Raw genomic sequence first — 17,414 nt, 5'->3', positions numbered from 1 at the left:
TTCCCAGGCTCAGGTGATCCTCCTACCTCAGCCTCCCAAGTAGCTGAGACCACAGGCACAGGCCACAGGCCACCATGGCAGGCTAATTTTTTTATTTCTTGTAGAGGCAGGGTTTCACTATGTTGCCCAGGATAGTCTCGAACTCCTGACCTCAAGTGATCCACCCGCCTTGGCCTCCCAGAGTGCTGGGATTACAGGCATCAGCCACAGCACCCAGCAAAAGAAACTATTTATTTTCAGGTTTAGACCATCAGATAGATTTATAGCTATCTACATTCAAATATTTTCTGGAAACCTTTATGGGTAGAAAATTTAATACTGTTTAAAAACGTTTAGGAATACTATAGATTTCAAATGCATCATTTAAAATAAATAAATTCCATTTTTTCTCTCCTAGGTTGTATTAAAATTTGACTGAAAAATGGATGGCTAAGAACAGACATTTATATAAATGGAAAACTGACGAAACCTATAAGCCTATGTGTTTAAAAGATTGACAGTGAAGTATGTTTTATGGACTTAAATGCCACAAACAGTTAAGTCCGTTGGCTTGGAGAGGACAAGCACGTGCTTCTGGTATGTCTAGTGTTCTCATTCACTGATTCAGTCAGTATGCAGATAATCAGTATAGAGAACTCAGAGGCTGGCTTATGTTATACCTAAATTTTTACTTTCTTGTATACAACAATGCTAAAATTGAGCAGATTGATAACAGCCAGCAAACCATAGATTTAAGATAAATGATTTACCCAACCCTAAAATTCCATGGGTAAAAATTTTGATTCCTTTATTTGTAATACTGCATTCCTTATAGGTCTTACATGCATATGCAAGGATATTTTATTCATTTTCATTTCATACTCTCAAACTTCAAAAAGTTAAGTATTGTCATAATGCATTATTCCGTGTGTGGTGTCAATTCATTTTAGTGGACAAAGAAGAAACATGCCAGTTAAAACATTTCTGCTACTGGCATTCTATTATTTGAGAATGTTTTTCTGCTAGTTCTTAAGGTTAACCTTTTCATCAAAGACTCAGGTACCTATTATTGTTTCCTGGTGAAACTGAGGAGAAAAGTTAACCAGGTTACTCCCAGTTTGCCCATGTGTTATGTATCAGTTATACAGGTATCCAACCAAGTTCAAGTCAAAATAAATTTCTAACTTTGTATATTTCTGGAGCTATAAAACCCCTGATTTAAGACAGCTTTTCTCTTTTTTCGAGACAGCTTTTCTTTATGCTTATTTCAATCAAAACAACACACCTGTCAAATTACATGTAACACATTATCTAATGAAGATAGGCAAATGTGAAAATGTTGTCATGAACATGTCAATCAACATGCTTGGTAGTTGAATTTGACTTTTATATAATAGTGGATGCACATGCACAAAAGTCACCAGAGAAGCAATAGCTATTTCTTTAAACGTTCTTCAGGCCTCAGTACCGTTTAAGGATAATTAGACATTTTAGTTTTACTAGGAGAAAGGTCATCTCTAACATTGTGTTGCAGAATTACACAGCCCAAACACACACATTTCTGCCTATTAAACCAGCTTCTTTGTTTCTAAAGAGTTTAATGATACGGGTTTGCTATTTCCATTAGAGCATCCTTTCTCTGGCCAATCGGACAAAATAAAGTTAGCGAAGCCCTCACAGCACCCTATGAAAAATCTTTGCTCTTATACAGGATTAGATGCAGACCTCATCTTGACCTGACATCTGTAACCAGGTAAGTGTATGTGAGTAGGAACATAGACAGCAGTACTGTATCAGCAAAATCTATCATATTATTTGAAATCACCGGATATAATATTAAAGTGCATGGTTCTCTCCAGTTGTTCACATACCAAATCCAGATGGATGTATCTGCGATTTCTCCAAGCAGCCAAGAAAACCTTCAATAGTTCTGCTCAGTCATATATGACTTTTTTTTTTTTTTTTTGAGACGGAGTCTCGCTCTGTCTCCCAGGCTGGAGTGCAGTGGGGCAATCTCAGCTCACTGCAACTTCTGCCTCCCAGGTTCAAGCAATTCTCCTGCCTCAGCCTCCCTAGTAGCTGGGATTACAGGCACGTGCCACTGCACCCGCCTGATGTATGACTCTTTTACCCAGTAATCAAAACACATACGTACACACACGCCAGCCCAAAAGAGGTGTTAAAACATACATATTACACATACTTTTTGCGGGGCAGGGTGGGGGCTATCTCAAAATTACCTCTTGGTGCCTTGTCAAGCTGTGGAGTTTTGACCACACACACCAATTGAGCCAATGAACAATTTCAATGATCCTGAAAGTTCTTAAGTCTTTTTTTTTTTTTTTTTTTTTTTTTTTTTTTTGAGACGGAGTCTCGCTCTGTCGCCCGGGCTGGAGTACAGTGGCCGGATCTCTGCTCACTGCAAGCTCCGCCTCCCGGGTTCACGCCATTCTCTACCCTCAGTCTCCCGAGTAGCTGGGACTACAGGCGCCCGCCACAACGCCCGGCTAATTTTTTTGTATTTTTAGTAGAGACGGGGTTTCACTGTGTTAGCCAGGATGGTCTCCATCTCCTGACCTCGTGATCCGCCTGTCTCGGCCTCCCAAAGTGCTGGGATTACAGGCTTGAGCCACCGCGCCCGGCAAAAGTTCTTAAGTCTTACGAATAATTATCAAGAGTTCTGAGATGATAGTTATCTGTAAATCAGCCTATGACAAAGCAAATTTCTTGAGTTACAATTAAAAGGCAGTTATGCTTGAGGCGAACATCAACTAGTTAGAGCAAAGTCAGCTTGTACAAGCTGACATAAATTATGAGAATGATGCTGTATCTCTAGAAGTTGAATATTCTGTGGCTTCTTTGTAAAACTACAGATCTAGTGGGTTATGGGAAGAAAGGGAGGGTGAACAAAAGATAAATATTTCCTTTATTTTTATCATCTTGAGCTGTTTAGTTAACCCTGTTTCCCAAAACAACACAACCTCTGTGACCAGTTAACTAAGAAATTATTTCCTTGGCAGCAAACCCAGAATTTCATCACTTACTCTTGTAAATAGGAAGAAAGTAATTTACTAGTAGAGTTTGGTAGAAAAATTCTTTAATCAAAACAAGTTTACACGTTGAACTTATGGCTTAACTAGAATAAATCTAAGTTAAAACTGTATAAGGATCAAACAGATAATGACTGGTATATATGCAGGTTCTCTCAAAACAGTGATTCCTAGTTCCACTATAAGACCTCATAAAAGCAAAACTTCAATTCTGTAGATGAAAACAGTTATCCCAGAGAGTCAACCATACAATGTCATACACAGACACTGGTCTTAAGCCATTTTTTTCCATATTCATATAGTTTCAAAACATGAGAAGTATCCTACTTACTGAAAAATGCCAAATGACCTAATATTCAAAATATCTTAGAAATGCTATCATTTAGTTAACATACCCTTAAATTCTGTAACATTGATTTCACCCTGGATTTAGTCCATACACGTCAATGTACAGACTATCAAAGTACTATGTTGGAAGAACTAGTGTTTGTATTTTTGGAATCTAGAAAATAAAAATAATATAGCCATAATTTCAAATAGGTGAGTTTCCTTATATAGCATTTATTTATATTTATTGTCTAAGCATCATGATTTTTTCTTCCAATTAAGTACTACTTAGTGATTTCCTGAAGACATCTTTAACATTTCTCAAAAATAAACTTACTTAGTTTTCAGTTTTAATTACTAGTGCCTGCCTATAAAAGGACCTTAAATGATTTAACCCTAAAGCCAGATTCATTCCTTATATATAGCCAGTCAGTTATCTGCAGAGAAGTCCTAAGACTTCACTGAATGTCCAGCCACAAAACTAAATTACCTTCAAAAATTAACATCATGTTTTATAGTTTGTAGATTTCTGTCAGTTCAATGTCAGTTACTTAACTAGTTGTCATACCAAAACAAACCATACAGACTTTTGATAAAAAGGGAGTGAGTACTTGTATAGAAGTAACATTTTATCTACCATAAAAATGCTCAACTTCTACAAAACCCACAAACAGTGAAAAGACAGTCTGGTAAATCCAAGGTTTGTAAAAACTATGCACAAAACCCACGGTATTTGGGGAAAGAGGCAAGGTTTATACAAGTAGCAGTTTTAAAAATGTAACTTTGTTCTACTATCAATTACACATTAACATACACACACTAATTGAAAATATGCTACAACCATGTCTGGAAAAGCAGTTTAACATTTTCTAAATGGATTTTATCCCACATTTACTGTATAATGTAGCTGTTAATACTGCACAAGTATACTTAGCGATAATGTTTACTTTAAAACAAAGATAAAGGGATCTTCTCCCCCGTAACAAATTTTCAACATCAAACCTATGCTTATAAAAATTTAAAACTTTCAGCAGTCTATTTCAAATGAAAGCCATTACAAACTTCTCAAGTGTTCTCTATATTCCCGGTATGTCAACCTAGTTATCTAGTGTAGAATCCTTCAGAGAGATTTCAGTCTCTCTCTCTTCACTGGATGGCCTGAAGAAAAGGGGGAAAGAAAGATACAATAACTGGAATTAGGATTTTCTCCTAATGAAGAAAAAAAGACATTAAGTCTGCATTATATTTTTAAACTCATGAAAAGACTGAAATCAAACCAAAAATAAACTTGACTTATTAGAACAGTCATTATTTTTTTCTTCTTCAAAACTGTTACATCTTCTTCCCAAAGTAATATGCAGATGAAGCAAAATAAAATAACTCAGGAAAGTGTCACAGACCAAGCCTTTTCCATCATTTCTAGCTTAAAAGTGATTATTAAAGAACATGAGCGTGTTTTGTATCTGTGATACCAACACATTTCAAAATCTTAACAAAAAGTGAGGTTGATATACACATAGACAACAAGATTTCCCTCAATTTCAGAATGAGAAGGGATGCTTCAAAGTCCTTCAAATACACAATGGAACAAACCAAGACTTCAACTATGGCTCCATAGCCTATTTTAGGGTGGATATTAAAAAACAGCCTGTGATGGCCGGGTGTGTTGGCTCATACCTGTAATCCCAGCACCGTGGGAGGCCGAGGTGGGTGGATCACCTGAGGTCAGGAGTTTGAGGTCAGGCTGGCCAACATGGTGAAACCTCCTGTCTACTAAAAATACAAAAATTAGATGGGCGTGGTGGCAAGTGCCTGTAATCCCAGCTACTGGGGAGGCTGAGGCAGGAGAATCACTTGAACCCAGGAAGTGAAGGTTGCAGTGAGCAAGATCATGCCATTGCACTCCAGCCTGGGCAACAAGAGAGAAACTCTGTCTCAAAAAAAGAAAAAAAAAATAGCCTGTGATTCTCCATCTAACTGTTTACAATTATCCTCTCACAATTCACAAAAGTGTGAATGCAAGTCATTACTAACAGTATCTCAGTAAAAGAAGTCCAGGAGCAGATATTTTCTTTTTAACTGCATTCCCAGCGAGCTCCATTCCCTTGAATTCAGTGGCAAAGTCATTGTCAATAAAAGGTTTTTACTCTTCTGCCTTTTTGAATTGTATCTTGCTTACTGAATTCAGGAATTGGGTGATCAAAAGATAATTGCTTATACTAAAATAACCTTGGAACAGAACTGTGATTAAAAACTTGAATAATAAAACACACAAGACCCATTAAAACCTATTCCTCACTTTTTCTTTGTGCTGGCTTCATGGTTGTCTTTGCTCTCTTCATTGCTCTCCCCGTTATGTTGTGGTTGATTACCGTCTTGAGCATCAGATCCTCCATTTAGAGTCTTTGACCCTTGAGAAGGAATCCAATGGAAAAACTTTGTTAAAAGCTTACAAAATAATAACTGAAGGTGTCTACTAAAAAGTTCCAAAATCAAAATACAACATGGCCCTCGTGTTTCTACTATTTAGTTTCTTTTATTTGAAATTACATTGTAATACAGCCCTCTCTTGAATGTTAGAATTGGGTTTTGATGCTTTATCAAAAAGAGGGGAGCGGATCACCACCGGAGGCTTTGGTTAGCTAAGGTACCATAAAAAGCAGTTTAACTGTATCTATGGTACAGGAAGTGGATTATTAATCTGGTTATTCTGGTGGTTACTATTACCAGGAAGACTACAGGGTGTTACAATTGTTAGCATATTGATTTATTCTACTACTAAGAAAAAGCAATGTGAATCAAATTTTAAAATTTATTATTTTAGAACAAAGTGCTAAAGGAGTATTTCCTAATTGATATTTTTGTGCCTAATAAATAAGGGGGGGTTTTCCTGTAAGTCATATTAATAATTCTCTAAGAGGACCCATATCATTCCCCAAAAAAGCAACAACAACAACAAAAAAAAGAAACAACCGCTTTTGAAATGCCAGCTTCTACCTTAAGCAGATGCCACTAAGATGTTTAATAACAAGACTGGAAGAGCTGATAACGGTACTATGATTCTGTTTTAAGAGTATTTCATACATTCTGAAATGTTGATGAGTGAAATGATATGTCTGGGATTTGTCATAAAACAACTTTTAAGAGGGGCACAGAGAAAGCTTTTGGGCTACAAAAGCACAATGATCATAAACTGAACTACCAAAGCTGGATGACAGGGATATGGGAAGTTATTTCTAATGTTATAAATTTTTACTACAAATGAAAATAACTACTGTTAGTAAAAAATACTAGCAGGATTTAACTACTACTAAAAGTAAAAAAGCAGCTAGGGTTGAGTGCTTTACATATATGCTACACATCTAAGTGCTTTATAAGACTTTCTCGCTGGGTGCGGTGGTTCATGCCTATAATCCCAGCACTTTGGGAGGCCGGGGCGGGTGGATTACCCAAGGTCGGGAGTTCAAGACCAGCCTGACCAACATGGAGAACTCTGTAATTTTTCCATGTAAATTTGTAAAAATACAAAATTAGCTAGGTGTGGTGGCACATTTCTGTAGTCCCAGCTACTCTGGAGGTTGAGGCAGGAGAATCACTTGAACCCAGGAGGCGGAGGTTTTGGTGAGCCGAGATCACACCACTGCACTCCAGCCTGGGCAACAAGAGTGAAACTCCATCTTTAAAAAAAAAACCAAAAATACTTCCTCATTTAATGTAGGTAAGGTACAGAATTGTTTTGGAAATATTTGAATATACGTAAGTTTAACTTGCAGATGGGACCCAACTCTAAACGTGAAATTAGTTTATGTTTTGTACACACCTATAAACATAGCCTAAAGGTAATTTCACACAATCTTAATTTTATATATGAAAGTTTGTGTACATTTAAAACCATTAGAAAGCAAAGGTGTATCTTAGCGACCCATATGGACAATCTGTGGTTGCTTGGCATCACCATCATTGTTCACTAAATTTATATGCTACCAATGAGAAATCATTGTCTTTATTCACACATAAGTACTTTATAGTAAAAAATATGACGTGGCATTAATACAGTGAAAATACAGTCTGTTCAAGGTAACTCAGCAGCATCATCAGAATACTTGTATTAGCCTGTCAACAGCAACAAGTAATGGCAGGTGTAGTCTCCACCTATGATGCTGTGTTTTAAAAGGCTACTGTCTGCTATTTTACTTTTTAGGTGAGAAGAAAACATCAGAAGCAGTTGAGCAACCAGGAAGTAGGTCCTCTAGGGATGAGGAGGCATTGTGATGGATGGCTTTTTAAAAATGTTTATCCAGAGTCATCTGCCTCATGAACAATGGTTTCTGCCTTAGAAGTCTAATAGAAACTGACATGACTTTTTTGTTCTGAATGCACACTGCTCTAGTCCTTCAATAAGCCCATCACGTTTTCACCATTTTGCCTATGTATACTTTTTCTGTGGTGTTAACACTGAAACTATGCATCAAAGCCATTTTTAAGAGCAGTCCTGGCAAATGGTTCAAAAAACTGGCATGAAATTGTTGGCTTTTTATCACATACCTGTTTGTTCCTTTTCTAGCTTTTTGTTTGGCCCTTTCTTCCCTTGATCTTTGGTTTTATTCGCTTCCTCATGCTGTCTTTGTTCAGCAAGAGATTTATTCAGCACTTGTGTGATCACGGAATCTCCTTCACCAACCAAAAACATGTTCTTAAACTTGTTATACAACATTGTAGACTTTTCCATGATAACCTGACTAACTTTGAATCGTCGTATCTGAGAAAACAATATACATTCATCATAATTGTTTGCCTAATTGATTTAAATAATTTTTAAATGAAGTAATGACAAAATTCAAAGAATCTACATGACTTGAAATCACTTACTTTTTTCAGTGTAGTGATCATCTCTGTGTGTTTCTGAGCTTGTTGCATTGTGACCTGAAGTGAAGCAAGTTCATCCAAGGCCTCAATGCATCGGTTCACATCCTTCATGACAAAACAGTAATTTCATAGCTGTTAATTATCATAATACTTATAATCTGTTTCTAAAGATCACTTAAAAAAAATAAGGTAGTGCAAAATGACCAGTAATTTATCCCTTATCTTAAATTTACATACTCATAAGATCATGTGAGAAAATCAAAGATGAAGCTATAAATGCAGTACTGTAGTTTTAAATGAAGTTAAACACTTACAAGATTATCAATTTTGAGGGAATTTTTAATCTCAGCATGTATCCTTTGAAGTCGAGAATCCATTGATGTTTCTATAAATTAAAATATGTGAAAAACAGTGAACAGTTTTTCCAAAACCAGTATTTCTGTATACAGGCTAAGTATAATGAATTAGTGGACTAAAAAAAAAAAAAGTTCTGTGATCTTTACTAAGAAGCTCACAGATACACACAATAGCTTAACATAAGTACTTATTGCCATTTTTAGCGTCTGGATGCGGAAAGCAACATGCAGTGTAAAAGCACAAAACCACCGCCTGGCTGTGTTTTTTCTACAATGAATAGTCTGCATATGATAACTCCTCTGCTCTCTAGTCCCTAAACACCGGCTTTTCCTTATGTTTAACCAAGGGATTTGTCTGAAATGGGAAAGCATCCAGCTTTCAGCAAGTGTACTAAAATTTGACACTGTCAAATAATTAATGAGCATTAAACAAAGACAACTTAAGTTCACTTGATTATGCTTAAAATACAATGCAATTTATATAAAGCCCATTAGGGATTTGAAAAAGTATATTTGTAGGATATGAGTATGAAATGATTCCAAAACCAATACACGAAAAGTTATGTCTATGTAACTTCCCTTCCATGTATAATTTTATGTATCTTAGAAAGTGAAATAACTAACCTCGCTTCTTCTCCACTTTCTTAACTTCTGGCTTCTTTACTTCATCTTTATTCTGCCTATCAAATGTTAACACAAATATTTCAAAACATTGGAACTTTGTGACTGATTACTAAATGCCCACAATCCCTATGCAAAAACTAAAAATGTTTTCCTTAAAACAAGTCAATAACCTAGACTGCAAAGGAATTGACTGTAGGAATTGAATGGTGCAGTTCCATAGCATAAATATAAGCAAAACTCAAATTAACATGCTAAATTAAATCATATCTAACTTTTCAGTGACATCATAAATAGTGTGTTGCTAGAAGAACGATTTCAGGGTCACTGGACAAATAGGCCACAATGGGAAGATAATACCTATAAATATTTAATGGCTTCTACATCAATTCTTTTTAAAAGCCGCATGTTAAAATAGACCAATTTAATTGTTGTGCACGTAACACGTAGATAAATGAGTTTTGAAGTTAGCCTTAACGTTAAATAGACATAAGATACCATTTTTTTTTTTTAAATTTTGGCCAATATATCAAACTTGAATGACGTCCAGTAACATTCACTAACATTTCACAAATTAAAAGGTACCATTTTATTGTCAATCACAAAAATCACCACTTAAAATTAAAATCTTAATTTCTAGTATCTTAGCTTAGATTTCAGGCCATATTATGAACCAATTCAAATAGACAAGAACAAAAAATATCTAAAAATCAGGTTTTTTTTAAAAAAAAACTTTATTTTAAAATTTTGGTTACAGTTTCATTTTTTTCTTAACAAGTCTACTACTGTTTAATCTCTCAGGATTAAAAAAACATTTATTAAGATTCTAAAGAATTAAACAACAAAGGAATGTCAAGGGAAGGGCCCCATTCTCAGGGGGTATAACTGCTATTCCAGTTTAATAACTAGCTTCAAAACAAAATGAATTTTTATATTTTCTAAATGAATAATGTACAACCACCATCTTCGTCTGAGCTTATTACTTTCAAACACAAAGCTTCATTTTAAGCTTGGTTAAAAAAAAAAAAAACAGGAATGATGGCCGACCTTAGTATGTAGTGTGTACCTTACATGAAATTTGTTAACAATCATAACACAGTAATGCCATTAATAATGAAGTCCTCAATTTAGAATCTGGAACATTCTTCCATCAATGGGGGGAAGGGGGAAATTCAGTCCAATGAGTCTGTCTCAAGATCTTCATCTCTTGTTTGCTCCACTTGTATTCTCTTTTCAGTAACTGGATTAATGCTTTGAGCCCAAAATGAGATATATTTTTTATTACTGTAGATTACATGTTGTTTGGCTGGGAATACAATACAATAAACTTTATTTTGCATAATGCATTTCACACAAGCTGCATCTGAAATGCTTTACAGAGCAAAACTGTCCAAGTACAAAGTTTTGTAATAACAGGAGAAGGAAAGAAAACACAAATATTAGAATTTGAGAAAGTTACATTGGAGGACATTCAAAAGAAACTGAAATACATAAAGTTAACTTTAAGATACTAAAGAAGGGTTGGGCTACATATACTAATAACAACTAATTTTATATCTTAATTTTGGGAGCACAATAAAGTCAAAAGCAACAAACAGTCCAACAGCTTTTCAGTGAAAAGATAGAATAGAAAATGATAGGTGACAAAGAATAACTTAAATATTTACAGAAGTGCTTAAAGTCTAACAGATTAGAGGGAATAATATTTTTGAGCTTTAGATAAGTTATTTAAATTACTCCCTCAAGGAGCTAAAACTACTTGTATATCCTCCAAACTAAGAAAGCAGAGTAAAACACTGTACTTGTCAAGAAAGACTTTGGCTTACGGATATATTATATAAAGAAAAAGAGTACAAAATTATTCCAAGAATCGTTTCACTGCTCATGATTAACTTTGTCTTATTGACCTAGAGCATGTTTTAAAAATCACCTCACTAAAACAACAAAAAAAAACAAAGTTTAGTCAGAATGTAAGACGCTTCACAAGGAAAGAAAAGCATGTCAGAGAAAGAACTCAGAAGTGACAGTCTAAAGGTAACTAGGAAAGCAAATGTAATAAAGACACGAAGTCTGTTTATTATCATTGCTATTACTTTTCCTTCTAGTAATAAAATAATAAGGGGAAAGAAATTCCCCATGGCAAGTACGGTCTCTATCAAAATTTAAGAGAAAACAGCTTTGAATTTGATTTATATTGCACATATATAATAATGTACACCCTGTCAGCCTTCAGTTTTACTTTTACTGGCTTCCTGGGTTTCCAAATGTGCTTTTGTTACTTTTGCTGGTCTTTAGGGTGAGGCCTGCTTGGTGGTGTGGTGAATAAGGGTATTTCCTGCATTCTTTCTCCACCAGTATATTATCAACCCTCCTTCTATATGTATTATATCATACAAACAAATAGTAGAGGATGAGTACACTTATTGCAAAGCCACTATCAAATCCTATCTGCACTTTGTTTAAATTCAAAAATAATTTACAGAGTGACTGCCTGAGTCAATTTCATCCTCTCAGAAAAGAATGAAGCCTGAAATAAGATCATCATCATATACTGAAGATTTTTCTAACACATGGGAAAAGTCACTTCTTCAAAAGGCTTCATAAAGTCTGGAAAATGAAAGTCTATTATTTAAAAATTCCATGCTAGCCTTTAAAAAGAACCCAAAATTTAGAAAAAAAAAATACTTACTGCTCAGTTTCCATTTGTTCTTCTTGCTTGCGTTTTCGATCTGCTGCTTCTTTCTCATGTTGGCCTTTCAGCATATTCCTTCGGTGAGCAGTCTGAAAGTTCCTCCCACCTTTTCTCTTCTGTTTTGAGAATTAGGATGGTTTCAGTTAACTATAAAGTCAGTGACTAGTGCTTATGGAATTACAACCTTGTGAAAAGCAGCAGCTAGTTTTTAAAAAAGGGATGAATACTCAAATTAGCAACCTAAAAATAGTCTTTGAATTACACCTATCTCTGCAAGTTTAACTTTGATTAATGACCATGAAATAATCAGCTTGTTTTATGCCTGGCTGTAGGAGTGATGTCCTTTGGATAAAATGTAGTATGTCTCTCTGTTTGCCTCTCTACAGAGTGAGTTAACTTGAGTAGTGACAAGCACACTACATGACCTATCCAGTTTAAAATTTTTGGTTTCTAAAAGATTAAGAAATGAGCCAAAAATCAGATAAAAGCAAACAAAAGATTTGCATGACCTGGATCTGTAAATCTCTAAGGCTATACACAAAATTTTATTTTCTACACAAAAGGATACACAGCTTTAGTAAGATTCCCAACCACTATGGCGTCCAAATAAAGTTACATACCACTGATAAAATGTACAATAGGCCTGAAGAGTGTTAAGAATTTCTTGGGGGTAAATAACAAAAATCTCTATATAAATCCACCTCTTTTAACATGTGTCTTCACTGGGCACGGCCTATTTCATCTACCTTTTCTAGACAGATGGAGTTATTGGAAAGGTACTGTTTAATTTCCAGATCATAATTGTAAAACAGTAAGATAAATTTAGAGAACAGACAATAAAGGGACATTTTAAATATGCTTTGTAACATAGCTAATTCAAGTCTATTCAAAAACGTGAACAAATTCAGTTTAACTGCCACTGATATTTATAGACTTCCTCCAAAATATTAAAAGCTCCTTAACTAGGTAAAGATTAAGAAATACATAAACGGCCAGGTGTGGAGCCTGTAATCCAGGCACTTTGGGAGGCCAAGGTGGGAGGATCATCTGAGGTCAGGAGTTCAAGACCAGCCTGGCCAAGATTGCAAAACCTCGTCTCCACCAAAAATACAATAATTAGCTGGTAGTGGTGGCACACGCCTGTACTTCTAGCTACTCAGGAGGCTGAGGCTGGAGAATTACTTGAATCCAGGAGGCAGAGGTTACAGTGAGCCAAGATCGCGCCATTGCACTCCAGCCTAAGCAACACAGTGAGACTCCATCTCAAAAAAAGAAAAGAAAAAAATATACATAAAAACTAAGAATAGAACAGCCATTTTATATATGTAGACTTTATACCTTTTCACCTTCTTGATCATCTCCTTCTTCTTCAGAATCGGAAGTTGATGTAACCCCTGTTTTAGCTAGATTTTTCCTTTTTGATTCAACTTCTTTCTTCCCCTCTTTTTTGTCTGGCTCTTTTCTTGGCTTATCTTCCTCCTTCTGGCCCTCTTCATCCTTCTTAAGCTGCTTTTTAGGTTGTTTTTCCTCTTGCCCCTTTTTCTTACTTTTGTCCTCTTCAGTAATGCTATTTCAGAGAACATAACAATGTATATTTGTCATTCAACTATATTCTCCCAGTCAAGTGAACAGTATTTTAGGTATCAGTAAGCTATAATTTTTAATTTAAAGGCAACCTAAAGTAAAACAGAGTGTCTTCACTATCCAATCATAAAAGGAATTCTGTCGCAGAACATCCTTTTGGTATAAATTAGAAGCTATAAGGTGGGCAGATCCCTGGCTCTTATCGAACTTAAATTCTACATATTTGTTAAGAATAAACTATGTTTAAAAAGTAGACATACTGGGAGAAATGGAATTGCGGAAGTGAAATCAAATACGGTCATTTTAGAACTCATACAAATATTCTTTGCAGGGTAAAAAGGTCGCAACTTAAGAATGTAATGATAAATACATAGCCAATTAAGCATGTTTTCAGACAGTGCTGTGCTGACTAGCACCTAAGTATTCCCATCACCACTGAATTTCACAGAGACCACTAAAACAAGAGAAACTACCTAAACTGCTCAATAATCCTAATTACTGCTGCATATTTATGCAAGTTGGTACTACAGAAATAGGCTCTAAGAGAATCAAATTATGCAAATACTAACCACGTAATTACTTTTATGGTTGATACATATTCTTCCAAAACAATTCCTTTAAACACTTAAAGCTCGAATAAGCTGTTTAAAAACTATAACCTTTTGACTGTCCAAAGAATTTCATTGAGATTTTCTCAAATTATTCAGTTAAATCAATGAATTTGAGAGCTCAAAGAGACTTATTCAGTTCAACCTCTTCCATTTGACAGATGAGAAAATGATGATGCAAAAGGTCAAATAACAAGCCCAGTATCTGAATTCTAAATCCATTAACCTCTTTCCAGACAAGTGATTCCTTGACCACTTAAGAACTATTAAGTTGGAAGAGAAGAAATTTACTTTTGCCCCTTTACAAACTTTTTATTACATAATTATCATTGGGTATGCTTATTTTCTAATGGTCCTATGGGTTTCATCCTTTTAACTTTAGCCTCTCTGGGATTAAAACCATCCTTTTAATAAATGAAAGTAAAAGCATGCAAGTGAAACTATTTGCTTTCTTCAGGATATCTACTGATGTATATCTTTTGATAATCAGTTTCCTAAAAATGGGACTAGAGTCCCATTTAAAAAGGCATTTCTTTGTCTCTTAAACAATACTGGCCAACTACTTTTCCCAAAATGTTACACCTGTATGGAAGGAAATAGCTATGAAAAATACAAATACCATTTGACCCAGCAAATCTGCTTCTAACAATGTATCCTAACCAATATATTTGCATTATGTACAAAAGAATAGATGACAATGTTTTTAAAATCGTGTATCAATACATAGGATAGATCTTAAGAATTATAAAACATATACAGTGGGATATCATACAGCACGTCTTTAAAAAGTGACTTTAAGGATTTATTTTAAAAATTTATCCTAAGGTCATAAAAAAGACTATTTCAAGGTGTGAAATAATCTTTGTGCCAAAACAAATAATTTGCATAAAGATGACTATCACTGCTTGCTACCAATGAGTCTTTTCCCAGTGGTTCTTCCATAAAATACAGACTTGTGACAATTTCCCTTTTTAGTAGTTCAAGAGATATTAGCAAAGTTGTATTTGTAAATTTCTTAATATTTTAATATATGTTAATATAAGCAAAGACTAATGTAAACACAACCCCAAATACTTCAGTAGGCTTTAACAAACATTTCTGAGGATTGTGAGTTGGTTTTTAGCTCTTCTGGGCTCTATTTTACTGTCGTGTCACATCAGTACCCATGGCAAAGAAACAGACGCTAAGAGATACATGGTGTTCTAATGGTGAAGAGCAGAAGTTTAAAAAGAGCTTACACAGTTTAGTTCTGCACTCCACTGAGTATGTGCCCAGATACACAACCAAGAGTAGTTACAGCTCACACTCAGCCTACGTACAGCATGAATAAGAAATAAATGTTGTAAAGGCTACTGCTGTTTTAGGGTTGTCCACTGCCTCAGGAAAAAGCTCACTAATAGAGAAATTGACACCAGGACCAAAAACCTAAAACATGTAGTGACTTGCTTTGGGGCTGGGAGACTGGAAACCCTAATACGTTATTATACAATGGGTAAAACCATTGGACAGTAGCACAAATAAGAAAATACATTCAATGAACTTGTGGCTTTGGATGAAGAAGCTTCAAAATGGAATACTGGCAGCATGAAATGACCATCAAGATAAATCTGATAGTGTTCAAGAAAGAGATGTGTTCAAAAAAGATTAGCCTATTTTCAAGGAAGGAACAGGGTGATAGCCTGAGTCAAAGACCCAATAAAGGGTATAGCTGCAATCCTTAAGAATTAAACTGGGCCGGGCGCAGTGGCTCAAGCCTGTAATCCCAGCACTTTGGGAGGCCGAGACGGGCGGATCACGAGGTCAGGAGATCGAGACCATCCTGGCTAACACGGTGAAACCCCGTCTCTACTAAAAAATACAAAAAACTAGCCGGGTGAGGTGGCGGGCGCCTGTAGTCCCAGCTTCTAGGGAGGCTGAGGCAGGAGAAGGGCGTGAACCCGGGAGGCGGAGCTTGCAGTGAGCTGAGATCTGGCCACAGCACTCCAGCCTGGGTGACAGAGCGAGACTCCGTCTCAAAAAAAAAAAAAAAAAAAAAAAAGAATTAAAACTGGACTTCCTTAATCCTTCAGATGGACAAATGATTCCTGAGGGATGGTTTCTCAGAAAAACCTATAAACTCAAGTATCTGTTATTAAATATATAAAGATGAGCATGTCTGAGAAAAGCCTTACGAATAATTGCATAGGAAGCTGACCAGAATTAAACACACATACAAAAGTATTATATTACCAAAAGTGACACCAGACTGCATCAAGAGAAAGTGAGAGAAGGTTAAGTTCCTAAAAAGGAACACCGGGCCCTCAGATTACTATGGTCTGAAAGCAGGCTGAGAAAGCTGCTCAGCTGATAAGCAGGGCGGTATTTTCCAATGACCTTTTCAGATGCAACAAAGGATGATACTGAAAAAGTAGAGAAGTTCCAGAGGAATCAGCCAAAAGCCATGAATACAAACGGAGTGGGAAGCATACTCCCAGGGAAAACTGGGACCTAATCAGGGAACACTAATTATATCCAAAATTGAGGGATCTCACAATATTTTCCCAGCAGAATTTCAGATTTCCAAGGGAATAATGACTGCAAACTCACCTGTTAAGTACCCAATTTCTTAATTCCACTACAATAAAGTATACTGTATTTTTTCTGCCACTATTTTTAAAAATTGACAGGTAAAAATTCTGTGTTTACGGTGTGCAACACAATGTTCTGATGTATGTATACATTGTGGAATGGCTAAATCAAGCTATTTAATGTACTACCTACCTCACATACGTATTTTTATTTCGTGATGAGAACCCTTAAAGTCCACTCTCTCAGTAATTTTCAAGTATACAATATATTGTTATGTGTCACTATTTTTCTTTTTTTTTTTTTTTTTTTGAGACGGAGTCTCACTCTGTCGCCCAGGCTGGAGTGCAGTGGCGCGATCTCGGCTCACTGCAAGCTCTGCCTCCTGGGTTCACGCCATTCTCCTGCCTCAGCCTCCCGAGTAGCTGGGACTACAGGCGCCCACAACCGCGCCCGGCTAATTTTTTGTATTTTTAGTAGAGACGGGGTTTCACCGTGGTCTCGATCTCCTGACCTTGTGATCCGCCCGCCTCGGCCTCCCAAAGTGCTGGGATTACAGGCGTGAGCCACCGCGCCCGGCCTGTCACTATTTTTCAAAGTAAATACAGACCGGCAGTAAAATTCTTTAAATATATTTTGGTTGAAACATACCAATTCTCTAATAGTGTTCTACAATTAGAATTTTCTATAATCAGTTCATTCAAAACAATGTAAATCTATGCTTAATAGACATACCCCACTTAAGCCTTTCAAATCTTTAAATACA

At 35.9% G+C, this 17,414-nt stretch overlaps 2 protein-coding genes and 1 long non-coding RNA gene across 9 annotated transcripts in view; 2 read left to right on the top strand and 1 right to left on the bottom strand.

Annotated features, from left to right (window-relative positions):
- Window positions 1-1,205, top strand: part of SNAPC3 (small nuclear RNA activating complex polypeptide 3) — a 43,999-nt gene extending 42,794 nt beyond the window's left edge. For both annotated transcript variants that reach the window (XM_065530492.2, XM_065530491.2), the window contains one exon: window positions 398-1,205. The gene's annotated coding sequence lies outside the window, so the exon portion shown is untranslated. The remainder of the gene's footprint in view (window positions 1-397) is intronic.
- Window positions 1,206-1,605: 400 nt separating this feature from the next.
- Window positions 1,606-8,614, top strand: LOC141408655 (uncharacterized). Its single transcript, XR_012424676.1, has 2 exons — window positions 1,606-1,732; window positions 7,558-8,614. It is a non-coding gene; the product is annotated as an uncharacterized lncRNA (long non-coding RNA).
- The window catches only part of PSIP1 (PC4 and SRSF1 interacting protein 1), a 51,497-nt gene continuing 37,142 nt past the window's right edge, over window positions 3,060-17,414 (bottom strand). For 2 of the 6 annotated variants that reach the window (XM_005581682.4, XM_074017437.1), the window contains 8 exons: window positions 13,230-13,458; window positions 11,889-12,007; window positions 9,203-9,258; window positions 8,537-8,607; window positions 8,226-8,327; window positions 7,902-8,115; window positions 5,656-5,767; window positions 3,060-4,514 (listed from right to left, as the gene is read on the bottom strand). In XM_005581682.4, coding sequence (XP_005581739.1) covers window positions 4,454-4,514; window positions 5,656-5,767; window positions 7,902-8,115; window positions 8,226-8,327; window positions 8,537-8,607; window positions 9,203-9,258; window positions 11,889-12,007; window positions 13,230-13,458 — 964 coding nt within the window. In that variant the 3' untranslated portion in view covers window positions 3,060-4,453. Of the gene's footprint in view, window positions 4,515-5,655; window positions 5,768-7,901; window positions 8,116-8,225; window positions 8,328-8,536; window positions 8,608-9,202; window positions 9,259-9,914; window positions 11,807-11,888; window positions 12,008-13,229; window positions 13,459-17,414 lie in introns of those variants that run through there. The other 4 variants (XM_015437134.4, XM_015437135.3, XM_005581683.4 and 1 more) reach the window with 4 other exon arrangements.

Source organism: Macaca fascicularis, chromosome 15 (genome assembly GCF_037993035.2).
Source record: "Macaca fascicularis isolate 582-1 chromosome 15, T2T-MFA8v1.1".
Lineage (NCBI taxonomy): Eukaryota > Metazoa > Chordata > Mammalia > Primates > Cercopithecidae > Macaca > Macaca fascicularis.
The sequence above is the reverse complement of the archived record's forward strand: the minus strand, read 5'-3'. Positions and strand labels throughout refer to the sequence as shown.